At 38.9% G+C, this 12,427-nt stretch overlaps 1 protein-coding gene across 1 annotated transcript in view; it reads left to right on the top strand.

The window, feature by feature from the left end:
* Window positions 1-9,153: 9,153 nt before the first annotated feature.
* The window catches only part of LOC114472319 (POU domain, class 2, transcription factor 1-like), an 84,279-nt gene continuing 81,005 nt past the window's right edge, over window positions 9,154-12,427 (top strand). Inside the window, exon 1 of the mRNA XM_028461532.1 lies at window positions 9,154-9,847. Within this exon, the coding sequence (XP_028317333.1) occupies window positions 9,748-9,847 (100 nt within the window). The 5' untranslated portion in view covers window positions 9,154-9,747. The remainder of the gene's footprint in view (window positions 9,848-12,427) is intronic.

Below are 12,427 nucleotides of genomic sequence, written 5' to 3'. Positions count from 1 at the left end.
AAGACGTTGAGTGTGTTGGAAATGTCACACTAACGTATTATACACTAGAAACTCTATGAATATATACTAATGTCTATGATTAGGATGATGAGCGTTCCCACTGAAGTATACTTCCAAGTTTCCCAAGATGCATTTGGAACCTACAACAAAAACCTGAATCACACTGAGGCTAAATATCTCTGTTGATTCTCCACCTTTACTTTGAAAGTTCTGAAAACATTTGAAGTGTGAAAGTGACCAAGTAGAATATCAACATGTGCTCATTTCATCCATAAAACTCACGTCACACCTGGTAAAGAACTCACGACACATTTCATTCCAAGATTTCTGAAATTTTTGGAGACCCTCCATTGTGCTACTGATTAAACTTCCTGTTAACTTCAAAACAAGAGCCCTGTTTACAAAAGTGTTAAACTAATGGAAGACAAGAAGAGATGCTTTTATTTTGAAAAGGGGATGTACTGTGTGCGCATCGTACTGAGATTGTATATTCACATGCGCGCACATAAAAAATAATAATAATTTTTGTTTTCAAAGTGAACGGGCACATGTTTTATTTGTTTATTGGATTATGTTAGGGTTATAATCTCAGTACGGAGGCAAACTCAGTACGTGACACCGGTTCCAGGACCATTTTATGTTCCAATCGCAATGCACCATGGGACGGTTGAGTATGACTAGTGTGCCCACCGTGCATACATAAAAAATATCCCCATGTAGTACACATCCGGGTATTTCTCGCATACTCAATCTATTGATACTATCTAACGTACTACATACTGATTTTGACTAAAACTTTGCTCTGAACCCGTTTGCAGGGCCACGTTTTCATATTGCAGAACGTCTCTACACACGAGAGAAAATGACAGCGATTTCGAGGACCTGATTTTCTGCGATAAACAGGTCATACATCGCAGTATCGACATTTATCGGTCGATAATATGCATCTGGGTATCGGTATGGGCATCGGAACATAAAAAAGGTATCAAATGAACACTAGTAAACAATGTACGGGTGAAAACTGATAAAATTCAATAAATAAAGAGAATTCATCCAGTGTCTCACTATTATCCATAACATTACCAAATGTCTGTTTGATCACCTTTGAAAGTCGTCTGTAGATCTTTCCCAGGCTGTGACTGTCTATAAATGTTTAGTAGCTCTACAAATACAATCTGAAATTTCAATTTCATACTTTGCGAGTAAAGCCAGACAAAGTTGGGCTGTGGTTTGTATTTTCCTGGATCACTGTGGGTCACGGCGGCTTTGAAACGGAGCCGAGTCGACGACCTGGAATAAAGAACCTGCTACAAAGCGTTGAGTTTACGAGGTAAACACGCCTTTAATTCTGAACAAACGTGCCGTGATCCTCCGTTTGACATTCCCCACATCCCCTGCTCCGCCCCCCTGCCCCCGCCTCCCGTCGGGGTGGGCGGGGCATGGCTGAGGGCTTGTTAAACATTTCTCTTCCTTCTTAATTGTTTTGACTTGTGCCATTGGCATCCCGATTAGGCCCCATTGATTTCCCACCACTAAGTGCATTGATTTCTACATTTCTCATTGATCCTCACTTCTAAATCTACCCACACTAGAACACACACACACACACACAGTGTGTGTGTGTGTGTGTGAATAGGAACCACAGAGAAAAAGAGGAAGGATGGATTCAGTTCAGTCGATGATGTTTATGTAGTACAAGAGAAAGGATTATAAGGTCTGTGTGAACCAAATGAACATCTTAGTGTGTGCGCGTGTGTGTGTGTATGTGTGTGTATGTGTGTGTGTGTGTGTGTGTGTGTGTGTGTGGTCTAAATACTCAGGAATTTTGGATTCAAGACGTCCCCAAAGTAAACACAACAAAGATGAGTCGAAAAAACACACAAAACAACAAATACATGCAAAACAACAACAAATATATACACTATAACTCCCAAAAAAACCCACAAAAGTACAGCAAAAATACATCAAACGACAACCACAAGGCGCAAAGGCACATAAAGATAACTTTAGAAACAGAAAAGGACAGCAAATATTCACAAAAAGACACAAATGAACCTCATAAATACACATTAGTCCAAAACACACAGAAATATACATCTGAAGACAGAAGATGATAAAAACATGCAAAAAAAAGACTCACAGGACACAAAATGACAAAATGGCTCCAAAAACACTTAAAATAACAAATACACACAAAATGACCACAAAAATACACTATAACTCCAAAAGAACACAAAAGTACAGCAAAAATACATAGAACAACAACCAGAAAACGCAAAGGCACATAAAAATAACTGAAAATAACAACAAATATTTGCAAAAAGACACAAATTAACAACATAAACGCACAAAATTTCTCCAAAACCTAGAAATACCTCTAAAAACATGTCACACAAAATGACGACATAGACACATAAAACGTTCAATGCTATAAAATAACACTGAAAGAATAAAATCACCCAAAACAAAACAAACAATATGGCTCCAAAAACACTGAAAACGACATGAAAATACACAAAATTACAAAAAGATTGTGTTGCTTGTTGTTAACGCTAACATACTTTGTGACAAACACCTTTGGCTCCTTTTTTTTTGCCGTGTTGCACTTCCTGTTATCTCGCTACACACACACACACACACACACACATTCGCCATCCTTCTGATCATGTTGCTGGTGTCCAGCTGAGTTGGGTCTGATCCTCTCAGTGGTTAAGTCGCTCACACACACACACACACACACACACACACACACTCTGAGCTCCATCCATGTCATTGGCATTACCTCGAGCCCTGATGCTGCGTTTGTGCTAAGCTAAGCTGTTTGAGCGTCACGTGTGTGTGTGTGTGTGTGTATGTGTGTGTGTGTGTGTCCTTTTCATGTGAATATCTTGCAGTGTTAAAGATTTCATACTTTGTGCTTGTGTGTGTTTTACATTTTGAATCCATTATACAGTGGGTTAGGGAGTAAATCAGACACCAGCTCTTTGTACAGAATGAAACGAGGCGTGAAACTAAAACCTGTTGAGACGCAGCTTCACACTGATTGGCTACGGAACGCCGTGTGCGTCGTCCACGTTGGTATCTACACGGCGGCGTTTCACTCCACCACTGTTTGTCCTGAGAGGAGTAATGGATACGTAGGAGAGGTATTGGCAGCGGCCGCACTGGCCTATCGACGACCTGTCACCATTGATTACTTAGTCAGAGGAGAGGCAGGTGCTGAAAACATCACGTGTGTGTGTGTGAACATTTATAACCATCCTAGTAACACAAGTGTAATCATTCTCCCTCCATCCGTGTGTGTGTGTGTGTGTGTGAATATTTTATAGCTTTTATTAAAGCTTGTGTAACTGAACAGTAATGATTCTTCCCTTTCACTGTGTGTGTGTGTGTGTGTGTGTGTGTGTGTGTGTGTGTGTGTGTGTGTGTGTGTGTGTGTGTGTGTGTGTGTGTGTGTGTGTGTGTGTGTGTGTGTGTGTGTGTGTGTGTGTGTGTGTGTGTGTTACATAGGTAGCAGTGGGTAGGTGGTGATAAAATTGTAAGCTGCTATTGATTGCCCCCCCCCCACCACCACCCCCCCTCCCTCTAGTTATTGATTAGGGAGAATTTAATTCAACAAACTCGTTTGTCAACATGACACCGCCATTTAACAATGAACTCTCTCTCACCAACACACATACACACACACACACACACACACACACACACGTACGTACATGTCACATAAAATAAATAACGAAAACGTGAAAAACAAATACAAAATAAGCAAATTAGCACCTAGTTTTAAGTACGTATTTTAACAGGGAGATCAGTGTTTAACTCGTCTCCTCCCACATTTCTCTCTTAAACTCACAATAAAAGTCTTAAGTCACTTTAATTGCTTTATTTTCCCCTGAAATTAATTTTTTGTCTTCAACCTGCATTCATAAAACCACATGTCCTGTTAAAGAAGCTTTATACAATAAATAAATAAAATACAGCTATAGCAGCCCCAAAGTAAACACTAAAAATTATGACAAAGATGACTCAACAAAATAATACATGCAAAAATAACAACAGAACTAATAATAATAATAATAAAACATTTTATTTGTAATGCACTTTACATTTGATTCCAAATCTCAAAGTGCTACAGGATTAAAAAAATAATAATATACAATAAAACTCCAAACGTACAAAAATAAAGTACAGCAAAAATGCACCGTGACAACCAGAAAACATTAAAAACAGAAAACTACAAAAAAAAATTCACAAACACACAAAACAAACATAATTACACAAAATGACTGCAAAAACAAAAACATACAAAAACATAGAAAAAAGACACAAAATGACAGCAAAAATAACACAAAATAGCTCCAAAAATACACAAACTGACGAGATAGACACCCAAAACTAAAACGTACAATACGATAGCACAATCGCAGAAAAAGACAACAAAATATACAATATAATTCCAAAAACAAGCAAAAATACACAAAAGAAAAACAAAAATACACAAAATTACATCAAAAATAGTCAAAATCACAACAAAAATGCACCAAAAAATGCATAAAAGTAAATTTAAAGAAAACTGAATGGCAGCAAATATCCACAAAAAGTACTTTTAAGACATAAAACAACTACACCCATATATGATACAACTCCAAAAACACACAAAAGGATAACCAAATTCCTCCTGAAACGCACAAAAACACAAGAAAAACACACAAAGCCTTTGTTATTTCCTGTGTTACATAAAATATCAAATAAAAATATCAACATTATCAATTAGCGTTACAGGAAAAAAAACTGCAGGAAACTCTAAAAAGATGAATTTAAGAGAGTTTTCCTGTCGTTCTCATGAGGATCAAAGGTTAGATTTCCTCTCCTTAGGCCTCAGGTTTTACATTAGACATGGATTCATGCTGAAAGTGTGTGTGTGTGTGTCTGTGTCTGTGTGTGTGTGTGATCTCAGGTCCACTACGGCTCATAAGCCCCAGCATGTCGGACAAAGCCTCCACCCCAGCAGGTTGCAGAGCATATAAAGGACAGATATTGATATACGAGGCTCGCCGTGCACCATATTCCTCACCTCTCCTCCACACACACACACACACACACACACACACACACACACACACACACACACAAACCTCCCTCCCCTATGTGCGAGGAACGCACAAAACACACTATATTCTACAAGAAATAATTGCTTTTGTCTGGAAGGAGTTTGGATCCAGGCTCCTTGTGCTGAGGGGGGGCTGCGAGGGACAACCGGTCGCTTCTTTCTCTCTCCTCTGCCTTTCCTGCCTCCGCCTCCTCCTGCTTTTCTCTCTGTCATCTGTCAATGAGGAGTGGGCCTCTGGGTTTTTATATATGAGCGTCGAGGGGGGGCATGGGTGAGTTGGGGGGGGGGTTGTTTGTGAGGCGACGTGTGCCTGTATTTGCATGGACAATATAAAAAACGCTCTTAACCCTCCTATTATATTTAGGGTCTGTTTGACCCCATTTTATGTTTATCATTCAAAATTAATATACTTATTTTTTTGCTTAATATTTTATGACTTTATCTAATTTGATAGGTACAACTGATTAAGCATAACATTATCATGATAATATTTTTTCAGTGTTCCTCCAAGGTAAATGCACAAAATGACTCCAAAAATACACAAAACTGCAAGAAAAACTCAAAATTACAACAAAAATTACTCCCAAAGCCCACAAAACCGCATACAACTACAACAAAAACACTGCAAATACACACAACACGACTCAGAAAACCCACAAAACTACAACAGAAACCAACAGATTGCAACAAAAACCTACAAAATGACTGCAAAAACCCTAAAAACAATTCCAAATGCACACTAAATGACAACAAAAATGCACAAAACTCAACAAAATGACTACAAAAACCCATATTATGACCCTAAAAACCCACAAAACGACTCCACATACACACTAAATGACAAGAAAAAAGCACAAAATGACCAACAAAAAACATAAAACAAACAAAAACATACTAAATGACCCCAAAATGCACCAAATTACTGCGAAAACCCACAAACTGACTGCAAGAAATGACAAGAAAAACGCACAAAATGACAAACAAAACACATAAATTAACAAAAACACACTAAATGACTCCTAAATTGCACAAAACTGCAACAAAAACCCACAAACTGACTCTAAAAAAAAAACACAAAATGACAACAAAAACACATAAAATGACAATCAAAACAACAGAAATGCACAAAATGACCAAAAAAACACACAAATTGACTACTAAAACACACAAAAACATTTCTAAATTGCACAAAACTGCAACCAAAACACACAAAATTACAACAAAAACAACCAAAACACAAAAATTCACTACCAAAACACACTAAACAGTTCAAACACACAAAATTACTCAAAAAAAACCATAAAACGACAACAGAAATACAGAATAAGACACCAAAAACACACTAAACAGCAACACAAATAAACACAAATGAGGGTAAAATCTAAAAAACTAAAAGCCTTTTACGTTCCATTATTAATATTCTAAATGCTTCCACTCATAATGTGACCCTCACATCCTTGTCTATAGAAGGTAAAGGTTGAGTCTGCTGCCTAATGGAGCACCTTTAGGTGAACATTAACAAACCCTTTGCTTTAAAAGCTTCTCCTTGTGCTACACAAACATGAGCTCGGGGCCTTTTGTGAATATGAGGCCATAATTGATCGATAACTTATTAACAGCTCGTGCTACCCACGGACAGGCTGGGATCGATATTCTTTTATTGACTACGATATTTAGCGAATGGATTTTCCTATTTAAAAAAAAAAATCTATGCTGGTGATAATCTGAGAGCACAGGTTGGACTGGATACCTGTGCGCGTGCGTGCGTGCGTGCGTGTATGTGATGGCCGCGGGGCACGTCTCCTACACACACACACACACACACACACACACACACACTGTGCATCTAAAACCATCACAGCGTGATTTGGATTCAGCTCCACTGACATTTTACGCACATTTGGCGCGCACGGCACGCGCCGTCTGTAATGACTAATTTAACAACCGCGGCTGCGCGTGCTCTGCTGCCTTTGATGATATCAAAGAAACACAATATTTACATGCAGCACGTGACCTTGGGTACGTGAGTGTGCAGAGGGTGATGAAATATTCATTATCTTTTCCTCTGAATGTATGTTGCATTGATTGATTGATTGATTGATTTCTCATGACCAGCGCTCATGTGATTATTGGCTACATGATAACATAACGTATGAACAGGGCCGGCTTTAGGTCTTTTGGTGCCCAAGGCAAGGGTGGACTTTGCCCCCCCCCCCAAAAGAAAAAAAAATGTACATTTTTTTAAAAATATGAATATAAAACTAAATGAAGAACAGGTCACATGACATAAGCACCAAAAAAATTGTATTTTCATATGTATTTTGAACAGTCACTGTTTTGTATGGCACTTAAAATATGTGTATATTATGTAAATTATATTATGAATTGTATTTTTGTCAAATACATTTGGGAAAACTGTAATGAAAACTTTTGACCACTGGAGGGCAACGCCCCCCCCCCCCCCCCCCCACCCCCGCAAACTCTGCGTATGATTTGAACCTGAGCTTCTAAGAACAGGATTGATGCACATGTGCATTAGAAATGTTACGTAAAGTAGTGATTAAAACCGGGGGGGTCAATTACATATTTCAATTCCAATTACGTCTTCAATTATCCGTGTTCAAATACAACTCAATTACGATTACAGTGATCGGCACCTAAAGCGTAACCTTCCACTTGTGTTAGCTTTCTGTTAGCATCTCTTTTGATAACGGGTCAGTTTTGACCCATGTCTTAAATCAGTAATTCTCAACTGGTGGGTCAGGACCCAAAAGTGGGTCGCGGACCTGTATTGGGTGGTGCGCGGACAGCTGGTCACAAATTAATAAATAGTTAATGTCTTTCATGTTAGACTTGACTTTTATTTTGAAAGACTTTTCTTTTGACAGGCATGCTGTGAAATGCGCATGTTGTACAGGAAAATATATAGATTTATGTTATTAAATATATATATATGTGTGTGTGTTTTTAACAGGGTTTTCTTAAAAACAAAATGTGGTTTGTTGAATTAAATTTAATGACCGTGGTAAAATATGGTTCCAGGGTCAGACCAGTTGAGAACCCGTCTTAAATCAGTTGTGAAATACGCTAAAACATGATTTGTATCATGTAATTTGTTTCTCATCTCTTGGTTACCTTGTTAGGCTTATTATTCATGAAAATATTGGTATTAATATTTTTGGTGTGGGCGTCTGAGCCTTTATTCTGTCAGTTAGATTTAAACATTTGAATAAAATAATCTTGAAGAGAACTGACATGTAGTGAGAAAAGTTGAATATTTTAATAATTGTGAGCATGTGTAAAAGACAGAACTGTATGTAATGTTGAGCAGGTTTGAGTTTAATTCAATTATAATTGACAGCTTTTTTTTTATAGAATTTCCATTTCAAAGTCAATTATCTGAACTGTTGATGATTACAACAGCAACAGATGTATTTAATTACGATTACAGTTATAGTAATGTCGTAATTGTTATTAATGATCAATTACGCGATTACAATTTCATAACTGACCCCGACCTTGATCAAAACACATCAAAGTGTTTTAATTGATGACGTGTCAGGTCAGAAAACAGTGTGTGTGTGTGTGTGTGTGTGTGTGTGTGTGTGTGTGTGTGTGTGTGTGTGTGTGTGTGTGTGTGTGTGTGTGTGTGTGTGTGTGTGTGTGTGTGTGTGTGTGTGTGTTGGGGGTCGAGGTATAGTGAGGGGAGGGAAAAGAGGGGGTAACCAAAAAGGGGGTGGTGTGGGGGGCTGGGTGCCAGAGCGCGTTCAGGCTGCGCGGCGTCGCATCGCATCCACAGCGGCTCCTCGTGCAGGATAAACCAAAGGGACAGCGATCCACGCGCACACTGAGGAAGAGGAGGGACACACACGCACACATCACGCACGCACGCACACCGGCAGCAGCAGCTCTGGAGGATGGATCCACGGGACGGCGGTACTTATTGATATGGATTGTTTTCCTTTTTCTATTGATTGGCCTTTAATTGTTGACCTGTGGTAGAGAGAGAGGGAGAGAGAGAGGACTGGAGAGGGAGGAGCGAAAGTGCGTGTAGCCTTACATTTTAATATATGAATATATCGCTTTATTTTACACACAGAAAAGAAGGAAAAATGGCTGTGCGTTTTCATCTGGGTGCGCTTTGTGTGTGCGCGTGTCCCACCAGCTTCTGACCAAAAAAAAAAAACTCTTCTGAACACTTTTCTCCACCTTTTATTCTCACACTGACCACATGAGGACAGAATAATAAGGAGAAGAAGAAGAAGAAGCGTTTTTTTTCTTCAGCCCAAACCAAAGCTTTTACGCACAGAGTCCGTTAAGTGCGTGTGCGCGCGGAGGATAAAGGAGCAATGAGAGCAGATCCATCCCACGTTCCAGCCTGCACGCATGGATAACCGCTGGTATATTTCATAATAATCCAAAACATCTCCACAATATCATCCTCCATCAGAAAAGAGATGTAAACGCGCTGAATCCGATACAACCCGGCTCTCCACAAACCCTGCTACTCCCAACAAAAGCCAAAGAAAGAAAGGAAAAAATCCAACCACGGGCAGGACGGAGAAGAGAGGAAGAAGAAGAAGAAAACGACAAAAAAAATAAAACCACCACCACGACCCCGAGGTCGTCAGAGGACCATGTTTGTCCCCCTGCCGGTCCCCTTCGTCTTTCAGAGAACAGCGTCCGACTTCAGCGCCTGGAGACTCAAGTCCTCGCTGGCTGCGCGTTCCAGTCCCGGTAAGAGTCGTCTACACACACACACACACACACACACACACACACACACACACACACACACACACACACACACACACACACACACACACACACACACACACACACACACGGTCCAAAAGTGACAAAAGTGTAAAGTGACTAAAATGGGCCAAAAGCAGTCAAAAGTGGTGAAAAATGTGGAAGAAAAAGAGGTCAAATGTAGGAAAAAAGCAAATAAGTGGTATTTATTAGGCAAAAGTTTGCTTCTTGGGATGAAAAGTGAAAAAAAAAAAAAAAATTAAAGGAAAGATAAGTTAAATAAAAGTGTCAAAAAAGGACTTGCAGAAATGGGTATTTATTGGCAAAAGCAACTAAAGTCTGAAAAAAGTGTCAGAACTTTTTGAAAAGGGGTAAAAATGGCCAAAGGAAACAGTTAGAGGTTAAAAAGTTTCCCCCTTTTAAGGTTTTAAAATGAAGACATAAAAAGCCACATGTTGAGAATTATTGAATTAATAACAGCTTGTGTCCTCTGATAATGTAAACGTCCTGTTTAAAATGCATCTGATATTAATCTTCTACACCTGCTTTATGAAATATAAGTGCATTTAATTCCTTTATACACCTTAGCTTGATATTTTTCTATATCATTTGTGCTGAAAACTTTACCCAATCATGTGTTTTCTATCATTACTTATACGATGGATGACTTACCTGCGTCTCAACCTTAACGTCCTGTTTAAAATTAATTTCATATTTATCTTCTACACCTGCTTTGTCATATATGAGTGTTTTTAATCCATTAATACACCTTAGCTTTATATTTCTCTTTCATTTGTGCTGAAAACTTTCTCCAACCGTTGTTTTCTATCATCTGCACGTATACGGATGACTTACCAGCGTCTCAATCCAAAATGAGCGTTAGTGACAGTAGCATCAGTATCAGCATCCATCCACTGAGTCCCTGTGAGGCTCCACGCTCTCCTCCATCTGTCCCCTGCACTCCTTCTCTGCCTTGCATGCAGCTCTGTGCAGGGGGAATATTCATGGCCATGCATCGATCAGCATCTATTGATCCCCTGACTGACTGGGGCTGTATCAGGAAAACTCAAGCCAGATTCGTATGAGGTGGAAAGTAGCTGCAAAAAAACATAAAACAAAAAAAAGTGGCTTAAGATGAAACTTTTTGACAGATTTTTTTTTTTTTTTTCCAGTTGCCTTTTAGCAGACGGCAACTGGCAAATAGCGGCTCCCAATAAAATGCACTAAATTACTCCATATATGCACAAAATTGCAACAAAAACTCAAAATAACAATAAAAACCTACAAAATGACTTAAAAAATGGACAAAACTGCAACAAAACGATTCCAAATGCACATAAAATGACAACAGAAATACACAAAACCCAACAAAGTGACTCCAAAAACCCACATTATGACACCAAAATCCTACAAAATCACTGCAAATACCCATTATTATTTTTCCTATTTGGATATTGAAATGTGGTGTTGAGTGTGGAGTCACGGCGAGGTCTGAGCGCAGCTCCAACGATCAATATCTCTCCCAATAATGACCTTATTGTGTCTTTTTGCTCTGCTTTAATAGCTCATGATCGCTCTTATATTGCTTTAGTGGATCGTCGAATGATCAATAACAGCAGCAGACTTGATTGTCGGCGTTTAGCTCTCACACACACACACACACACACACACACTGAGCATCACTTGTGTCTGCTTGGTTTTGTTGCTAAAATCTCAGTAAATCTCATTGTGTTGCCATGCAAAGGTTTTTTTGGTTTGGATTTTCTGGCTAATAATCTGATTCATCCATAAAACTGTTTAGTTGTGTGTGAGCTTTTAATATTGTGTTTGTTGCATTCAATGTGTAGAATCACAGTGTAAAGCAGTTTCCTTTTAGCAACTGGCAATTAATGAACAAACACACACATTTACTCCCAAAACACATAAAACTGCAACAAAAACACAAACTCACTCCAAATAAAACAGACAAAATGCAACAAAAACCCACAATATGATTAAAAAAAAACAACATTATGACCCCAAAAACCCATAAAATGACTTAAAAAAACCCTAAACCAAGTCGGATAAGATAGAAACTGGCTGCAAAAAAACATGTTTGAAGATGAAACATTTTGACAGATTTGAATTGTTTTTCCTATTTGGATATTGTTGTGTTTTTGAGTCTGTGTCTGCTTGGTGTCGTATTTGAACATTTTAGTTGGTTTTGTTGCTAAAATCTCAGCAAAATCTTGTATTTAAATCATATCTGGGATCATTGTTACCAAACGCTGCTTCTTTTTATTGTCATCCACAAATGTGTGTGTGTGTGTGTGTGTGTTTGTTGTTGGTTCAGATGTGGCCGAACCCCACTTCCCCCTCCCCCGTCCATCCAGGGGTATATGTCCAAAGACGGATGGGTGTGTGTGTTGATCAAGGCTATCACCCTAAGTAGGTGTCACCCCCTCTAAGAAATAAAAGTAGAAGATGTGATGGCAGAGCGAGGGTGGGGGGGGGCTATAGTGAATGAATGAGTGAATGAATCAAGCAGTGAATGAGTGCATGTATGAATAATGAATGAATGAG

Source organism: Gouania willdenowi, chromosome 11 (assembly GCF_900634775.1).
Source record: "Gouania willdenowi chromosome 11, fGouWil2.1, whole genome shotgun sequence".
NCBI lineage: Eukaryota > Metazoa > Chordata > Actinopteri > Blenniiformes > Gobiesocidae > Gouania > Gouania willdenowi.
Note: the sequence above shows the minus strand (reverse complement) of the source record. Positions and strands in the feature narration are given on the sequence as shown.